Below are 18,637 nucleotides of genomic sequence, written 5' to 3' on the forward strand. Positions count from 1 at the left end.
ACGCTGCCTAGCAATGGCTGGCAGAGCTTCAGAGTAGAGACAAGTGTCACATCAGAGATATGCTCTTGATAAGCTGCGGAAGATTTCATAATGGGGAGACCCAGGAAAGCTGGGATTTTTAACAACAGCAGTGTTTGAGCAGGTTCTTCTGGCTGGAGAGGTCCCTGGTACAAGGAGGAAGCGCAGTGGTGGCTGGAGCTACAGGGAGACTCCAGGGGTTCTCACAACAGCAGCCTGTTGTTCAGTCCCACATGGATATTTGGGTTCTTCTTTGCCTCTTTTTATACTCTCCATGTGCTGACTGCCTGTGCTGCTTTTGCAGCTCTGTGAAGTTGGGCAGACCCAGCCTATCTGTCACCTGAGGTCTGTCCCAGCAGTGCTCCTAGCAGCACTGGATCTTCCCAGCAGAGCTCTGCATCACACCTCTCCCCCCAGGCTCCTTCCAGTGCCACCTGGTGAGGTGTATGTGAATCCCCCCCTTTAGAGAAGATCAGGAATGTCCTGGCATGTTCTAAGTATAGCCACGACTGCTTTCTGGAGGAAAAGCTGTGCTAATTTGTGTTGGCACTGATTTAGCACTACTTTCTCATGTGCCAATCATTATGACATATTTCCTTTTCCTGCTCTCCCCTTAATCACTGCAGTAAGATACATCTGTATTATGTTGACAGGGGCATATCCATTACCTTCTACTTAAATGTATAGAGTTGAATAGATGCTTAAATGTACTCGAGATTTGAATGCCTTGAGAAGGAAAAGGGGGGAAAAATATTTTGCCACAAGATAACAAAAAGCATGTGATATAAGAAAAGCTACTGGTCAAAGCTACTGGTCAAACAATGTTAGAAAGTTTAAAAAAACAGCACTACTGTGGACTTTTAAGGTCTGTGGTTTTCAGTCCTGAGGAGAAAGAACCACCCTCCCAAAGCAAGCAAGAGGATGCTCAGAGAAGCAGTCCTGGAGGAAAGGCTGAGCCAGCCCTGCAGGGTGCAGGGGCAAAAGGGTGCAGGACACCCTTGTTAGGTATTCCCTGGCAAAACAAAGGTCCTGTTACTTAATCAGATGTAGGTGAGCAAACTCCTGCTCAGAGCTGAGCTGCTGGAGCCAGCAGCCCCTCAGCGTGGCCTCAGGCCGGGCTCAGGTCACAGCCCTGCAGCCCGGGCACTGAAAACCCAGAGCAAAAGCTGGAGGTAGCTGTCTCCAAAAGGCCAAGTAGAGACAGAGTATAAACATTTTGTGTTTCAACTTCTCAAGCAGCCAGATGGGCTTTTTTATTCCGTTCACTACTGGAAAATACACCCGTGGCCTCGCCTGCCTGCGTGGGGCTGGAGCAGGATCCCTGCCTGGCACTGCCCTGCCCAGCACTCACTGGGGATGCCCGGGCAGCACCCCACACCTCTCCTTGCTGAGGACACAGCCCTGCCTTCTGGGGCACTGCTCCAAGCACTGGCACGTTAGGGGTGTACATGGGGCTGCAGCAGCTCCAAAACTTGAGGAGTGAAACATCCATGTACAAGGGGACTCCACCACTGCTCTGCCAGCTGTCTGTGTGCCCAGAGTCACTGCAAAACGTGGCTGTCAGGACTGACTGGCAATCTCAGCACCAACACAAACAGCAATGCAGCCTCCCTGCTCACAGGGACTCAAGGCCAGTATTACCATTTGTTTGGAAGGTAATATTTTGTGGGAATAATGTAATTTGAATTTTAATATATTTTAATTTAAATTAAAATAAAGGCTGGAGTGAAGAGAGAAGAGCTCTTTTTTATCTCTTTCTTTTTTTTTTTTTTTATTTTTAATTTAGAATACTTCAAAGAGACATTTAGCTCTTGAGAAAGAGATAATCCTGATAATCCTGTCCTGACAGAATGAAAATCAGGACAGGATGAGGTGAGAGGAAACAGAGGCACAAAACTGACTAGAAATCACACAGCACATCACCAGCGGAGCCCAAAGTGGGTCCTGCTCCTCATTCCACCCACAAAGACAAGGCATGCCCTGAGCTGCTGTTGGTTTAATTGTAATTTTGCTATTCTATAGGAAGTGTCACAGTTTTCAAGCACCATCTTGTGAATTTCTAACACTTGCAGTCTGACTTGGTGTATGATATATTAAATGTCAATGAAGTCACACATATCAGCCCACACTTGGCTCCTGTCACAAGATGCTGATGTACCTGCTCTCAGAGTATTCCTTTCTCCACCTTCTCTCACACTCACTCACTTTCTCCCTAAAATAACTCAGAAAGCACTGCTTAAATAGCTCTTTTCATGTCCTGGGCTGAAGGACTTAATCAATCCCCCCCCTTCCTTCTTTACAAACAAGCATCCAGCCTCCTGTTCCCAGGCAGCATGTTCAGAACCATGCAGGACCTGGCAGCAGCCCCAGCCCGGGTCAGCAGCCCCCCCTGTGCTCTCTGCCCAGCATCACCACCCCTCTCAGCTCATCTTTCCTCATCTCATTCTCCTTTCACTTAAAAGGATGTGTGGAGCAGGATGTTTTCAAAGAGGTTTTGTCTGGGGTTGCAGTTGCTTTTTTTCCCCAGGCAGATATGCAGATAGCCCAGAAATATTTACAGAAAAAGCCTAAATGGTGTCTCAGGCTTCAGCAGCTCCTTTCCCCTCTCCAGGGCTGAGCAGTGCAGGGCAATGCAGTCCTCCCCCAGTCGCCATCCTGGCAGTCTCTTGTTTCTGTAAGCCTTGGCATCCTTCCCATGTCCCCTCTCCCTCCTGGTCTAGGTTCTTCCCAGAGCTGTTTCACTGCCAGCTTTTGGCATCTAGCCCTTGGCATGCACAGAAGAGGAGGAAATTGAGCTGACACCAGCAGCAGCTCCTGCTGCAGCCTAGCAGTGAATCTGCTGTATGCGCACGGAGCGGGGCCAGAGCAGAGGGAGCACGAGTTCTCCAGAAAATCACCCAGCAATGTCACTTGTTTCATAACCAGCAAACTTGGGCCAGGCCGAAGAAGAACAGCATGCAAAACACTGCAGCCCTTCAAAATGCTGCAAAAGCTCTGCATCAGCACTGCAAGATTTTTGCTCTAATGTATTCTGGACAAAATCAAATCCCGCTGACCCACCCGTGGCTTGCTGTGTAAGTGAGGTTCAGGTTTGAACACAGGGCAAGAGCTGTTGCTTCCTGCTCTCTCAGCTGTCACTTCACATCCAGAGCAGCTCCAGTTCACAGAGTATCCAGGTTAAAAAGGAAGCACCAGGTCAGCAGGAATAATGACTGACACCTTTGTACCATCCTACGATGTGAAAGCACCAGGGAATCACCAGGCCAGGGAAGCTGTGAGCAGACTGGTGCCTTCCTGCAGTTCCCTCCTACATCCCAATTCACCCTACAAAACAGCTCAGACCAACTGAACACCACTTTTCATTCCCACTTGGGACCCACAGCCAGCATTCTGCGATGTAACACTGCAGGTGGTTCCCCACTGCAGCTATCACCAAAATGCAGGACAGTTGGACCCCTGGGAAGTATCACACACATTAAATAAAGCACAGATGACACAAGTCCAGCCTGATCTCCAGGCAAACTGCAAAAGCTGCAGACACACACAGGTGTAACCACTGAAGGGATTTTTACACCCTTGGAAACACAATCCTATAGATAGGGATTTGGGTGAATGACTTCTATCAGCAGCAAACTGGATTAATGACTCCAAAAGGGTCATCCTCTGGCCTGTGGAACAAGTGTGATGATCCATCATGTTTCAGAATTCCAAAATAACAACTCTTGATTCTCTGGCCTCATTGTTTGTAGCTAAGACAAACGAGTGTCTGGCAGGGAAGAGATTCCCCCAAGCAGAGGGTGAGGCACTCTGCTGGGGCAGCACGAGCAAGTAAACCAGCCCTGCCAGAGGACTGGTGTCCACAGCCCAGGAGAATTATGATCTAGGAATTACTCTGATGACTGCAACTACTTCGTATGAGCCACGTTTGATGAAAAAATTCTGCTTCTGATAGCTACGTAGTCATGGATATAGAACAAACAAATCACTGAATTGCAGGAAAACAGAGAGAAAATTTAAACCTGAAGTTTGTTCTAAACTCTGTTCCCTGTAGAGTTGCACAACTTTCCCTGTTTCAGTTTAAAATACCTCCATAATTTAATGCCAAATAGCTGGGACTCAAGTGAAATCTGGATTCCCCACGGCTGATTTCACAGATGGAGTTTGACAATATCTAACTCAGAAGGCATCTTGCCCTCAGCCTCTTGAAAATGAGTCCTGTAGAATATGTTAGGTAATCAGCCAGATATCTGCTTAGAAAGAGCATTCATCACAGTGAAGTAATGAGTGGAATCTCATTATTATGGCAGCAACAAAAATAGTAATAAATAAATAAGGAATAAATCAATAAAAATAGCAGCAAATTTCAACAGCCATTTGCAAATTTGGTCCCTACCCCCTTAATATGAAATCAGACTGAGGAAAGTGTCAAAGAACAAAAGAGGATAAAAACTCAAAACAATTTACTGGAATAAAAAGAGCAGAAGGAAAAAAAGTAGAAGTGGATATTTAAAAAAATATACCAAATTTCATGCTTCATGGCTGAAATCAACCTAATTTGTAACAAGGATGAGGTGTTCTAGCCTGCTAAAGAATCATCCAATTCTGGTCACTGAAGTAGTTTTCAGTGACTTAGAGATTCAGAAATCTCAAGTAGGAGGAGACTGTTCCAGTGAGGAGACATCATCCAGGCTCGGATCAGCCTTGAACAAGGTTATTTCGCTGAGGATGGGGAAAGAATTCCCTAACAGGCACACCCAGCCCACCACTGACACAAACCATTTCTATCAAGGAAAAGACCTCTGCTATTATGTCCAGGGAACTGTTTGGGTTTTGTTCCTGTTTTGTTTTGGTTTGTTGGTTTGGTTTTTGTTTGTTTGTTGTTGATTTTTTGTTTGTTTTGTTTTGTGGTTTGTTTGTCTGTTTGTTTGGTGGGGTTTTTTTGTGGTTTTGTTTTGTTTTGGTTTGTTTTTTTGTTTGTTTGGTTGGTTTGGTTTAATTTTGTTTTGTTTTCTAAAATATTGTTGTTTTCTCTTCTCCAAGCACAGAGCAGCCTGCTCTGGCAGAGCCTGGCAGCCCAGCTCTGCTGCCTTTGCCATGTCAGCACAGCCTGAGAGAGGCAGACACATCCTCCATCACTCAGAAGAAGGTTCAGTGCTTGTTTCCCCAGGGTGGGTGGCTGGGAACAGGGGCTGCAGAGCTCCCCAGCCACCTCCTGACACTGCCCTGCAACTCACCTGGCACAGCAACCACAGCTCCAAACAGCCAGACCACCACCTCCTCACCTGAGCTGCAGAAAGCTGTGGAAGAGAAGCTGGAGGGAAGAGGGAGCTCTAAAGAATTAAGTTCAGCATAATTTCTTTTATTAGAGGGACAGAAAGCACTGAAGATAAAATCCAAAACAAGGAGTTTTCATGGGGTTCATGCCCCTCTCCTCCCACTACAGCTGTGACTACACCAACTGATAATATTTGGCCTTCAAACTCTGCCTCATAGAAGAATTAAACAGATTTCAGCTTCAGAAATGTACATGCTCTGTGACAGCCCATTCATTAAAACAGCCAGAGGCTGCAATTTGAACAGCAGTAACTGGGATGAGCGGATCTCCAGTTTGCATTCTCATTATTACAATTCAATTAAATAACTTTCTTCAAGTAGCAGAGAGAAAGTAGAAGATTTGCTTCTTTCAGATTACCCCTCAGTTGGTGGTCAGGGCCTGGTCCTTCAGTCCCTCTGCCATGCGTGGTCTCCTTGCTCAAGATGCATTATTTGCATGATTTAAAACACGTGAGCACAGCTGGCTGGCTGGGAAATGCTGACTGAAGCTCAAACACACATGAAGGGAAAAACCCTCAGCAGCAGGAAGGATCCGAAAAGTCCTTCTGGCTCAGGCTCCTCAGCAGGAGGCAACTTCTGATTGTACACACGTACTCCCAGAACCAAACATGGAAATGGACGAGTTCTGTGAGCACAGCCCTGCCAGGCCGTGGGGACAGGGTCTGTCTGGTCAGACAGGGGTGGCACAGACTGATGCTCAGGGTCTGCATGGACTGAGCCACCCAGCCTGGAGCTTTGTGCTGGCTCTCTGAGCCCCTGGCCGTGCTCCATGCAGCATCCCAGTATCCTCACCCCTGCGGGAAGCCAGGGCTGTGCTGCTGCTCCATCAGAACACGGACCCGGCACCAACCACCTCCCGAGGAAAGACTCAGCACATGTCCAGAGTGTTCAATAAATTCTGAGTGCTGTGGACAAGGCTGCAGCTCACACAACACCGTTTACAGGAACACACTGAGCTCAAGCACTGGTTTTCTCCCAGCCACGTGTGCTGGTCATACGGAGAATTTTGGCTGATGATGGAAGGATGTGAGCCTAAACCAGCTGAGGGATCCCTGCTGCTGCTTGCCATTAAAAACTCCTAAAGAGAAAAACTCCATCATTGGTGGAGAATGTTTTACAAATATAGGCAAGTCCTGACATGGCAGATCCACTGCAGTAACTGACAGGAGTGACTGGGTGTGTTTATGGTAATTTATGCAGAGGAATTTCCATTCTGTATCATCACAGGCAGGACAACCATCACAGCTTCTGCCCAGGGAAGGCAATTTCCACAACATAGAAGTTGCTGGTATAGTTCAAACACCTTTTTACTCTCTTTCTTGTTGGGTATTTATTTATTTACCACAGGATTTGCATGCCTCACAGTTGCATTGTATTTCTCATAACTCTTGAGGTAGAGGAGTGCTCTTTGAGACAGTTTAGAGGTGGAGCACTAGGACAGACTGGATAGTATTTTAAATATGTCTAAATGGTGTAAGAGGCTAGACTCAATTTACAGTGTGTAACCACACTAGAGCTCAACACTCTTTGAAAATCACTGGAATTTGGTCTGTAAGTAGCTTGCTTTGTTACAGGGTGTGGTGTAAGTGTGCAGTGCTTTGCTGCAGGGGGATCTACAGCTCAGCATGCTCAGAAGCAGCATGCAGACTTGTTCCTTCATGGTGCAACAACGGAGGGGAATGGTTAAATACTCAACAAGGGATCTAGGAAGCCATCTGAACCTAAGCTAACCCACAGAAGATGCAGAGAGGGGAAGTGTGGGTCAAGCCCTAAAGCCATTAGACATGTCTGAGTTTTCACTTGAATGTGGTATGTAAGACTAATTACCTTCTCCTCCAGAAAAAGAGTTTTCCCCACACCCCAGTGGCTGGGATGCACCACCCTTGCCCTGCCAGGTTTGGAGGTGGAGCTGGAATCCTGGCCAGCTTCATCTCAGGGAAGCACCTCAGTTCCCAGACCAGGCAATCAATGGTCCAGTAAATTCTGAGAGCTGGAGAGGCAACAGCAGGGGCAGAGGCATGAGCCCCCCAGGCTGTAACAAACAGCCAGGACATCAAAGAGGAGACTTCTTCTTCTCCAGGTCATGTGGAAGAGGAACTGAATGTTCTCCTTCCATGCTAGGAAGAGATGTAAACAGAGCAAGAGACAACAATTTCTGGAGCTTCTTCTGATTTTGATTATCACAGTAAACCCAGGAGTACCTTAAGATGAGTGTCAAACATAGTTAGTGAAGCCAGTGAGGTTATCCCAAAAATTAATTTACTCTGCTATTTTCATGTGTATTTTAAGAGCAGTTATGGCTAAACAAGCAGAATATAAGCCAGTCTTTCTTACATAAATGTGTGATATTCTTCATATCCACAAGAAAATGTGTGGAACTGTGTTTCTGCTGTTCATGAATTTGGAACTAAAATGCTTTGTCACCACAACCAAGAGAATCCTGCTCTGTCCTGCAGTGTGGCATGCTAGTACAAGGACAGAGAGACAGCTGGAAAATGTTATATATTTGCAACTTGCCAGAAACAAAAATGGACTCATGCAGCACTGAGTGGGAGAAAAGACCTCACGCAGATGAGACTTGTACTGAATCCAGGTAAGATCTACACAGTTTCCAGTGGGAGCTGAGTGAAGGCAGCAGTGTGGTGCTGGTGTCAGCAGTGCTGCTCAGCTTGCTGCTGCCACAGGATACAAAAAACTCATTTGCAGTTCTCTGGTAATTCCCTGAAAGACAAGAGTGCTGGCTGTGTGGAGAGTCTTGATCCTAGCTGCAGCCAGTACTTACAATGGGTTTGTATCTTCCTTTCTCACTGTCTCTTTGGCACTGTTGCTGTGGTTCCATCTCAGCTGCTCTGCCAAATAATTTCTAGAATGGCGGAAAAGCTTCTTTAAATTTCAAGGCATTTTACGTAATCAGCTCTGTGGCCCTGAGGTTACAGAGTCTCTACAAACTACATCAAACATGGTCCCTACAATGAAGTTAGGTGCAGTGTCTGGAGCCAAGGATACCTTTTTTCCATCAGGTACTCCAGGCTCTCCATAGGCAGGAGCCTGAGAACCCCAGAGGCTTCATCCTTCCTGACAGCCTCCAAGAGTGCAGTGGGATTCAGGGAAAGGAGAACCCAGAGACCATGAAAACTTGGACCCAACACACACTGCTGCTATGTTGTGGAATGTTAGGAAGGCTCGGAGAATGTTGGAGAATATTCAGGAATATTCTCCAACATTCTCCGAGCCTTCCTAACATTCCACAACACTGCTACAACACAAAACTAAGGAGAGTTTTGGATGAGAAACATCAGAGGAGTGCAGGCTTTTGCTTGACTGAATGACCAACACATCTGGAGTGATATGTGCCATGGAGACTTTGCTATGGGGGCTGATGCCAAGAATTGGGATTAATCACGATGTTTAATTTGGATCAATTGTGATGTTTAATTTTTAAAATGTTTTTAATTTTTTTTTTTAATTTTTTGTGATGTTTAATTTGGATTAGTTGTGGTGTGTATTTGGATTAATTGTGAAGTTTTTTAGTCCAAAGTAAAAGCTGAGATGGTCTGAAGACATGAATCTAGACACTCAAAAACACCAGTTGCCTCTCTCTAGAGGTTTTCTTTGATGTAGATTTCTCAGGAAGAAATGTCATAAATATTAGATCTTCCTATCCTCCAGCTTTTCCATGGTGGCCTTGAATATTTAGGGATCCCAGCACTCTAATGGTTATTTAAAAGATGTGTTGCTCTGAGGAACTCCACTTGTGTTTTTCTCCTCATGAAAACCAAGCTCCTCCTTTGTTATGCTTTAGGAAGAACAGGCTCTGCAGCTCTATGTTGAAGGGCTGATTTCCTTGCTCAAAGAATTGTAATCCTTGCAAAACCAAGTGCTGGATGGGATTTATACAACATAACCCTGTTACTGCAAGACAAACCATACCAGTTCACATGAAATCAATTCTGCAGCTCTGAAATTAACTCAATATTAGCAGTTTCTTCAGGCAAGGCAGGTGCAGATATAACTTTGCACTTCATTGTTGGAAATTCAATGCCATCTCTACATTTGTTTATGCCCTACCAAATTAATTAAACCAATCCAAGAAGTTAGTTTCAGCTGCTCTGGTCCAAATTAAATAACATCTTTGGGCGCTTTTCACTGCTTCCATGACACTGTCAGTGCTGTCAAGTCCTATGTGTGCATCAGGTTTCTCCAATCCCTGCAGCACAGATGAAAGGTGGTACAAAACCAGTCTGAAAGTGGCAACTGAGCTTGGGAGAAAGAAAAGTGCTTGGCTGAGATGTTTGAGGTTCTTGCTTTTCTGTTTGCTTGCTTTGCTGCCTATAGCCAAACATTTCTGAAAGATCTGCCACCTGAATTGCCTTTTCTAGGTAAGAACTGAAAGAATTCACCCACTTGTCTAACAAGTCAGCTGCAAAAAACCCCAAATACCCCAAGAAGCCAGAAACCTGGAATTTTCTCATGTGAAAAGCTAGTAGCAAAAATTAAAAGACAACACAAATTCATCAGATAGAGGGCCAAACCACACTTTTAAAACCAAATTTGCAAATTATGCTTAAGTGACTCTTCCAAAATCCCACAGCAAGTCAGTGGCATACTAACCATAGAGAGAGCTGCTGTGCACAATCATACGCCTGTTCTGAGGTAAAAAATGCTGCAAAATACATCTCCTTTTATATTCACCCCATAGCACTAATTAAAGGATAAGTTATTGGTTTTAGTAATTTAAGTTAAATGCAAAAGTTCTTCAGTTATGTGCCAATATTATGAGACAAATCATTTACTCCAGGATAACATTAAAACACTTTCTGGCTATTTCCATCATTTACCCTGAAGAGCAAGAGTGAAGCAAACCACAGCATCCTCTGGGATAGAGCCTGCTATTTGAAGTGTGCCTTCCAAATGGACAGGCACAATCACCCAGCATACAAAACCTCCAGGCAAATGGTCAGCAATTTCTTCTTCAGGTATGTACTAAACCAGCCATGAAATCGATGCTGCCAGCTCACCAGGAATAGCCGTTTTCTGTAAATGAGTCAAACAGATGTACCCAGCAGGTACCTTCTTGCTTTAACTGAATGTTTCTCCTTTAGGAACCAATTAGATTTATTGGCTCTGGGAATGCATATTCATAATGGACATGAAAATATGACTCTGCTTTTGTCTTAAAGACACTTTGTCATATTTTCTCCCCTACCAAAACACAGGTCCAGTATCATGTATATGGGAAATTGACATTGGCTGTTTGGGTAAATGAGGACACATATGCTACTTCCAGTCTGAAAACACGCACTGACACCCACATAATAGCACAGCAGGAGTTTCTTTTTCCACCTACATCTGTGACACTGCATCCTAGATTATTTATGCAGCACCAACTACCAACATATCCATGGTCTGCTTCTACAGAAAGAGACAGAACTGAGGTAATAAAGTTGAAAATCTGACAGCTAGTTCATCTCATAGAAGTACAAGGAGTGACTCAGTGGCAGCTGAGCACACATGGACACTCACACAGCTGATTTTCACCTTTCAGATGACACAGGAGGACCTTCCTCCAGCTCACTGTAGGGGACCCTCCTCAAGATGAGATGTGAACAACAGTGTTAATGCATTTACATGCATTACAGTGCCAGGGTGCCTCCCACATCTGAGGGGCTGTCCTGAATCCTTAGGTGAAAATTCTTCCCCCCAGTCACACACTGAGCCACACAACGCTGATTTAAATGGTTTTGCATCTGCCATTCACAGAGGTAACATCTCTATCTATTTAAACTGAAAGATGTTTTGGCTCTACACTTACGGAGCACATCAGGATTTTTTAAGAGGAAAGCTGCAAGCAAAGAGAGATATTATTCTAAGAAAGAGTCTTGCATGGGTATTACAGATGTCTTCAGCTATTGTAGGACCTGGCCACTGGCAGGGAACAATTCTGAGTGGTGCTTGGACAGACTTCAAGAGCTGAAGCACAGCAGGCTGATTACCAGCTCTCACCTTCGCCTCTGAGACCAACTGGGAAAGGTCAGAGCTGCTGCTGATAGGCCAGACACATGGAATTAATTTAAGTGTCTGGCAAACACCTTCACCAAAATACGCTGAAAATTCTGCTATTTAAAGCAGCTCAGCAAGCTGAGTTTGTTATCCCACCTGACCCACAGAGCCTGTGAGCGGGATGCTCTGTGCTGTGCAAACCACACTAACATTATCTACAGCTTGGAAAATGCTGTGGTAAGGGTGCAGTCACGGGCTACTTCAGTGGTCACCTGGGATATAATGTGTGGGGACATGGAGTTTGTGCAGCCACCACCACAGCCCATGTCCTGGCACTGCCATCACAATGAAAAGACCCTGCAGGTGACAGCTGTGGTTCAGAAGATGCAGATGTGCTCCATTGGTTCTCTTTATTTAGCTGATTTTTAAGTTCTCATCGAAGAAGCCATTTCACAGAAACCTTCTCCAGTCTACGGCCCAAATTCCATGGTTTTCATTTTATATTTTCAGACTTGAATCTCAAGTTAGAAGAGGTGACAGAATAACCCCCACACCTTCCCCCTCTGAGACACCCTCTCACACGAATATTTCTCATGTGAAAGCAGAGCAATGCTTCAGCAGAATTAATGGCAAGAGCAGTGCTGCAGGCATCCTGCTTGTTACTGAAATGGCACCGCAGTCAGAACCTAAGTAGGAAAATGAAAACAAACACTGCTCTTGCCAGTACACATTATAACTGAGGCAGAAGGAGCTGCAGGGACAAGTTGTGTTTACAGGGATAAATCCGGTGCTGGGAAAAGGTAAAGAGTAAGGGATCTGAAGAAGAGAGGAGAGCAAATCGTGCCCGTGGCTCCAAGCAGTCCATGTGGTGCCATCCTGAGACAGTAATGGCCACAAACACACCGAGGGTGGCTTGTCTCTTTCTGTGACTCCTGCAACAACACTTAGCAAACATTTTTTAATTTAAAAATTAATTCTAGAGCAGGAAACAGGTCATAGACAAGCCAAATCACAGAAATTCTGTAGTGTTCATAGCAAAGGAAAAGGCAGTGGCCACCCAGGGCTCGGCACCCAAAGCCAGGTGAGCTCTGAGGGCAGCTCTGCCTCAGGGTGCTCCCCACCGGGACCGGGACCGGGGCTCCTCAGGAAAAACACGATCCCTGTTCCTGATCCCCTGCTCCTGGTTCCCTGCTCCTGGTTCCCTGCTCCCCCGTTCCCTGCTCCCTTCTCCCCGCTCCCTGCCCGGGGTGTCTCGGTGTCAGCCGCCATTTGCTGCCCACAGGACACAATCCCACCCGTTTCCCCACAGCCCGTGTGGAGCACGGACCTGCCCTGCTGCTTCCCGGACCAGGACCGCTACCGGGACAGCCGAGCCCCCCCAACCCCTCTCCCACCCCGGTACTGGTTCCGGTTTCGGTTCCGGTTCCGGACAGGTGCTGCGGCATTGCGCAGGCGCGGTCGGTGCCCTGGACGGAAGGGGCGGGCGGCGGCGCGTGGTGCCGGTCAGCGGCGGGAGGGTCGGGACGGGACCGGAGCGGACCGGAGCGTAGTCACCCGGACCGGGTCACTGTCCCTCGGCCCGGGGACATGGCGGAAGGGGACGGCGGGGCGGGATCCCCTCCGGTCCCGGCTGAGGAGGGCCCGGAGCTGACGGCCGTTGTCGGCGCCACGGTGCCCACCGGGTTCGAGCTGACGGCGGCCGAGGAGGTGCAGGAGAAGCTGGGCTCGGCCTCCAGGATCAGCAGGGACCGCGGGAAGATCTACTTCGAGGTCCCGGCCCGGAGCCTGCCGCAGGTCCGCCCCGTTCCCCGGCCTGGCCGCGGTGCCTGTGCCCGGGCTGGCTCTGGCTGTAAGGACACGGGCAGGGTCCCAGCCCGCCCTCAGCCAAATACTTAGTTTTAAAGGCAATGGGTGTGAAAAGCCAAACAACCCAGTTCAAAATCCTGCTCTGGCAGAATAAACAAAAGCGTGGGCTAGTAGGGGGAGCTGCAAGCTGACAGTGCTAGTTGCAATTAACACCATCCCCTAGACAGACAGGGTTAGTAACGTGCCACTGTGGTTTCTTATTTCTTCCAGGTCCATCGCCTAAGGTCAGTGGATAATTTATTTGTTGTAGTTCAGGAGTTCAAAGACTATCAGTTTAAAGAGAACAAGGTGAGTTACTTCTCATTTTTCAGTCGTGGTTTCTGGAATGTTGGTTTTGGTTTTTTTTTATAATAATACTGGTTTGAGGAAGTGTTGTGTTTCTTGAGGAAGGGGTTCCTTTTTTATTTGTGGTTCCTATGCTGATTCCTCTTTCCTAGCTTAGAAAACTGCAGTCGTGTTGTCTGCCACCATTTCTTCATCTGGGGGTTCTATAGGCAAAATCCAGGATGAGAGCTAAACCATGAGTGTAGGTCACATGTGGCCACAGGACAGTAAAGTATCACCTCAGTCTCCTACTCTAATGTGAGCTGTTTGTTTAACAAGATAAGTGACAAAATGCTATTGGTCATGTGACTTCAAATGCAGTTTGGTTTAGTTACGACAAAAATTGTACAGAAAGCTGCAAGCTGTCCTTAAATGACACGTAATGAGTTACATGTTTAGGAACCTAATTTGAGACACTAGTTTTTGAAGGGAGAGAATGACTTCAAAGCACAACTCTTTTTGTCTTTTAAAGGAAGATGCTCTAAAGGATTTGGAAGATTTGGTTAAAAAGCTGCCTTGGACTGATCCATTGAAAGTTTGGGAGCTGAACAACAGCTTAAAAAAGAAAAAGACAAAACGCAAAAAACATAATCTGCAGAGCACAGCAAGCAAAGAGAAGCTGAATGACGATGGAGAAGATGAAGGAGCAGATCAGAAAGACAGCGGTGAACAGGAGGACTCTGCCCAAAACACTGCAGGTGTAGAGCCTGCTGGTGGCCAGGACAGAGAGAAGACACAAGGGAACGAGGAGGATGATCATGAGCAGTCAGATGCTAAAGATGAGTTGCAGGCAGGCTGTGGGAGTGAGGCCAAGGCTGGAGACAGTAAGACGGGCGAGGGGGAGGCAAAGGTGCTGAGGTTCCGTGTTACCTGCAATCGAGCAGGAGACAAGCACAGCTTCACATCCAATGAGGCAGCCAGAGACTTCGGAGGAGCTGTGCAGGAGCACTTCCAGTGGAAAGCTGACATGACTAACTTTGATGTAGAGGTATAGTGCTGTGCCTTGGAAATACCTGCATTTCTGTTGTAAAAATTCTTAGTTCTGAATTCCAATGCTTAACGATCTCCAAAATGCCTTCAAAAGATCATTCTGGAACTAAAAACTGATAATGCCAAAATCACAGCCTCCTCAGAAGCGTTCATTTCACTGGCACATCCTGTGTGTTCTCAGGTCATGTGTTAGTGCTTTGGCTGTCCATAGTCATCTCTCTTGTCAGGTCCCTCTTTTGCTCTGCAAACACTGTTGTCTTCTCAGGTTAACCCAGTGACATCACCCAGCTGAGCTGCTGGTGCTTAGAAGCTTTCCTCTCTCCCACAACTACAGCCAAAGCTCTACCCCTTTCTACTTACAAAACAACAAAAAAAGTCAGCATAATGGTTATGGCACTGTTTGGAGTCCTGTGTAAAATATTCTGTGTGAATGAGAAAGTGCTTGTTCTTGTTCTGTGTGAAAGAAAACGTGAATGCTCTCCTTTAATTTTGTCCATTGTTGCTGTTCCAAATGGTGCATTGCTTTTCTCCCAAGAATGCTTTTTTTTATGTCTTGGCTATTCTTTAAATTACCCAGGCAAACTATGGAAAAATTCTATTACACCTGAAATTTAGTTCATTCTTTCTTTAGGTTCTTCTGAATATTCACAATAACGAAGTGGTTGTGGGCATTGCATTAACTGAAGAGAGCCTTCACAGAAGAAATATCACACATTTTGGTCCTACAACTCTTCGTTCAACTCTTGCTTATGGCATGCTTAGGTCAGTGTGAGTGCATAGTATGGTACTACCCTCAGTTAAGAAGTTGTTCTGTTTCAGAAATAAGATTCTGTATTCCCCCACCACTTCCTCAAAAGCCTTTTATGTTAATTCTTAAAAAAGGGAAAAAAAAAAAGGGAAGCATAGGTGCTGAAACAGTGTGCTCTGTAAATAACAGTGGCTGTTTTTTTCACCTTAGTAACTAACATTCTAACATTTGCTGTGGTCTATTAGTCAATTTTTAAAATACTTTATCAAAGTATTTCACTGTATTGGTGCTTATAAGAGGCTAATTAATTAATGGAAAAATAATCACACAGTTGTTTTGTTAGAGGGGTAGAATCAGAGTAATTAACTGTTTTCCTTCCTTACAGGAATTCATACTTTTAAGACTTTCCTCACCATAGATTTTTTCTGTTTCTCAGACTCTGTGACCCACAGCCAACAGATATCATCATTGATCCCATGTGTGGTACAGGTGCAATACCAATAGAGGTGATTTTTACTTAATTTTTTAACTTAATAAAACTTGACACTACTTACTGCTGAATGTACATTTTCTTGGTAATAACTGAATAGTCACCTCCAAAAGTATCTCACCAGCTCTTAATCAGATGCACTTTTTATAAATTACCTTATTTTCCTTCCCAAAGCTGTAGCAGGAAGAAGCTAAATCCAAAAGTACTTTGAGCTTTTAGGGGTCATCATAGTTACAACAGGTATCTTTTACAAATGTTTACAATTACTGATGTGCATTCCAGTTGCTTTGTAGTAGTCTGTCCTATTTGAGTAATTCTTCTATTTTTTTTGTTTTAAATTAAGCAATGTTGATACCGATGTTTCTTATTGTCAACATTTCACGCCAGGGAGCTACAGAATGGCCTGGCTGCTACCACATTGCTGGTGATAACAACCCACAAGCTGTAAAGAGAGCAGCAAACAACATCTGCTCTTTACTGAAGAAAAATGAGAATAAGGAGAGGTGAGAATACAACTCGTTTCCTTGAGGCATTGTACCTAAAGAAATCCATTTTGCATTGGTGCATTTGACTGTGTTGTTCATTTATTTTTTGCTGACGTTATAGACCTCCTCAACTTAAATATTCTCAGTAAGCAAGTGTCTGAGATAAACCTCTTTGCCCTTGCAGCAGTACTCCTCTGGGCATACCCCTGGACATCATTCAGTGGGATATTTGCAATCTCCCTCTGCGGACTGGTTCTGTGGACATTATTGTGACAGACATGCCATTTGGAAAGAGGTGAGGTGTCACTGGTGAAGGTGGAACTTAACTGCTGCTGCTACGTGTGGTCACCTGTCTGTGGTTGGGGTTCTCTCTAGTTAGTTGCTTCCCTTGGCCTAATTAATAAGTATTGATGTACTCTATATTTAAAAATGCAGTTGAAATTAATAGTAAATGTCCTCCTGAACAAGCTAATCCATGTCTGAATGACCAGCAACAGTCAACTATTTTTCAGTGATCACAAAGAGGATCATAATTTATTTTGCAGGATAGGGTCAAAGAAGAAGAACTGGGATCTCTACCCAGCCTGCCTTATGGAGATGGGCCGGATCTGCACACCAGGGACAGGCAGGGCTGTGCTGCTTACACAGGACAAGAAATGCTTTGCTAAGGTGTGTTCTGTGAGAGGAAATCCAAACCTGTTTACACCTGAAAAATTATCAAGGAAAAAAAGTCATAAACTGCAGAAGATTATGTATTTTAAAGCAATAATCAGTGGCATTAAAATGCAGTTTCTTCGGACCCGAAGAGTCATTTTACGTTGGCATCAGATGTGATTTAGAATAATCAAAAATAATTTTTAAAGCAGCTATTATCTTATCTTGAAGCCAGCACCACTCTTTGGCTGTGTTTTTGTATTGCAGGCCTTGTCACGACTGGGACACATCTGGCGCAGGGGTCAGACGGTGTGGGTGAACGTGGGGGGACTCCATGCTGCAGTCTACCTCCTGAAACGTACGTGGGAAAGAGCAGAGGAGAAGAGACCATTCTGGTAGCCTCTGGGTGAGAAGAGAGTTTCTTGAACACCCGAGAACATAGGCCTGACAATTGCTAAGAGAAAAAAAAAAAAACAAAACAACTTTTGTAAAAAACACAAATATCAACCCGGGGATCAACTTGAGAGCTACCAGTTGTACTGTGTGTTCTGAAACCTTCTTACTTAAATCACCTTTTCCCTCCCTGCCACCCAAACTGGAATTAAGAATGCTCTCCTTTGCCTGAGTCTTCTCTGTCCATGTCCTTTGTAGTTTTCAGTTAAATGTTTATTTCCTCTGCTTATAGTAGAAAACATGTTGAGGCAGCTTTTGAGGTACTGAGTTTATTTCCTAAACTACAGTAAACATACATGTATCTTAAAATGACTAATGGGACTACTAAGACTGTCATCTCAAAGGGTTTAGAGGTAGTATCTCTTTAATGTAGGATTTTTCTAAATTGAAGTATTGTAATTTATACCATTGCCCAATTAATGAACTATGATAATAAACCATTGTCTGGTTTTTATGGTCTGGTAAGCAAAGGCCAATTAGTAAACAGTATGCTGATGCTGGTTTTCTTACCTCAATTTAGTGCTAATTATTAGTCAATGTCCAATCCATATTTTAATGTACTGCTGTCATGGGTGAGGGTGGTAACACACACAGCCTTAGCAAGCTATCTGTAGCTACTATTTTAGAACAGAGATAGTTTTAGCTGTATTTGTTTTCCATTACAGTGTTTTCCCTGTCGACTGTAGATACATCAGGGTGGCAGTGTTTAAATTAATTTGTTATTTAACTGCTGTAGTTATACCAGAATATTGGAAAAAATATACCTGTTAAATAACTTGAAGTTGCAAGTATTTTTTTTTTCTTTTGCAACCATACTGTGACTTCTCAGGCCTCTTCCTCTTTGCTCCTCAGAGGCAGCAAACACCGATTACCAGTGCCATTTTCATTGACATGTACGCGTGCCAAGGACTTGTAAATGTTCAGAGTTGAATTAACAAGTATTAAAAGTTTTGGATGTTTTGCACAGGAGCTGAGTCCTGACTGTGTTGTTGGTGTCTGGTGCCCAGGGGAGGCCCAGTGACTCCTGGTGTTCAGTGCCGGGTGTCTGCCAGCAGGTCCTGGTTCTGTGGGACCCTCCTGCTCCTGCCTCACCTGGCAGGCTAAGGGCCGGCTGGCTCCCTGCTGCTGTAAAGGAAAACGAAGCTCAAGGACATTTTAAGCCCTTACACACGCATTTTGAAGTGTTTTGGGGTTTTTTTCCCCGAGCAAAGCTCGGCCTGTGCCGGGTGGAACTGGAGTCAGCCCCGCATGGCGACAGAACCAGCGGACAGGCGG

General features: G+C 45.1%; 1 protein-coding gene across 2 annotated transcripts; it reads left to right on the plus strand.

The window, feature by feature from the left end:
* The first annotated feature begins 12,807 nt into the window (after positions 1 to 12,807).
* Positions 12,808 to 18,328, plus strand: THUMPD3 (THUMP domain 3 tRNA guanosine methyltransferase). 2 transcript variants are annotated; one of them, XM_071756401.1, is made up of 9 exons: positions 12,808 to 13,146; positions 13,429 to 13,506; positions 14,015 to 14,530; positions 15,164 to 15,294; positions 15,717 to 15,786; positions 16,158 to 16,273; positions 16,440 to 16,550; positions 16,801 to 16,924; positions 17,177 to 18,328. In XM_071756401.1, exons 1-9 carry the CDS (start codon positions 12,940 to 12,942, stop codon positions 17,306 to 17,308), a joined length of 1,485 nt encoding a protein of 494 aa, XP_071612502.1. In that variant the 5' UTR covers positions 12,808 to 12,939; the 3' UTR covers positions 17,309 to 18,328. The 2 variants fall into 2 exon arrangements, with proteins under 2 accessions (XP_071612502.1, XP_071612503.1); XM_071756402.1 differs by having other exon boundaries at positions 16,443 to 16,550; positions 17,177 to 17,534.
* Positions 18,329 to 18,637: the final 309 nt, after the last annotated feature.

The sequence above is a fragment of the Heliangelus exortis genome, chromosome 12 (assembly GCF_036169615.1).
Source record: "Heliangelus exortis chromosome 12, bHelExo1.hap1, whole genome shotgun sequence".
NCBI classification, from domain to species: domain Eukaryota; kingdom Metazoa; phylum Chordata; class Aves; order Apodiformes; family Trochilidae; genus Heliangelus; species Heliangelus exortis.

What these genes read in the sequence shown, in the direction of transcription:
- THUMPD3 (XM_071756401.1), top strand. Translation starts at nt 12,940, where the DNA reads ATGGCGGAAGGGGACGGCGGGGCGGGATCCCCTCCGGTCCCGGCTGAG. An exon ending in CGGCCCGGAGCCTGCCGCAG is followed by an intron (nt 13,147 to 13,428) that starts GTCCGCCCCGTT and finishes TATTTCTTCCAG; the next exon opens with GTCCATCGCCTAAGGTCAGT. An exon ending in TGACTAACTTTGATGTAGAG is followed by an intron (nt 14,531 to 15,163) that starts GTATAGTGCTGT and finishes TTCTTTCTTTAG; the next exon opens with GTTCTTCTGAATATTCACAA.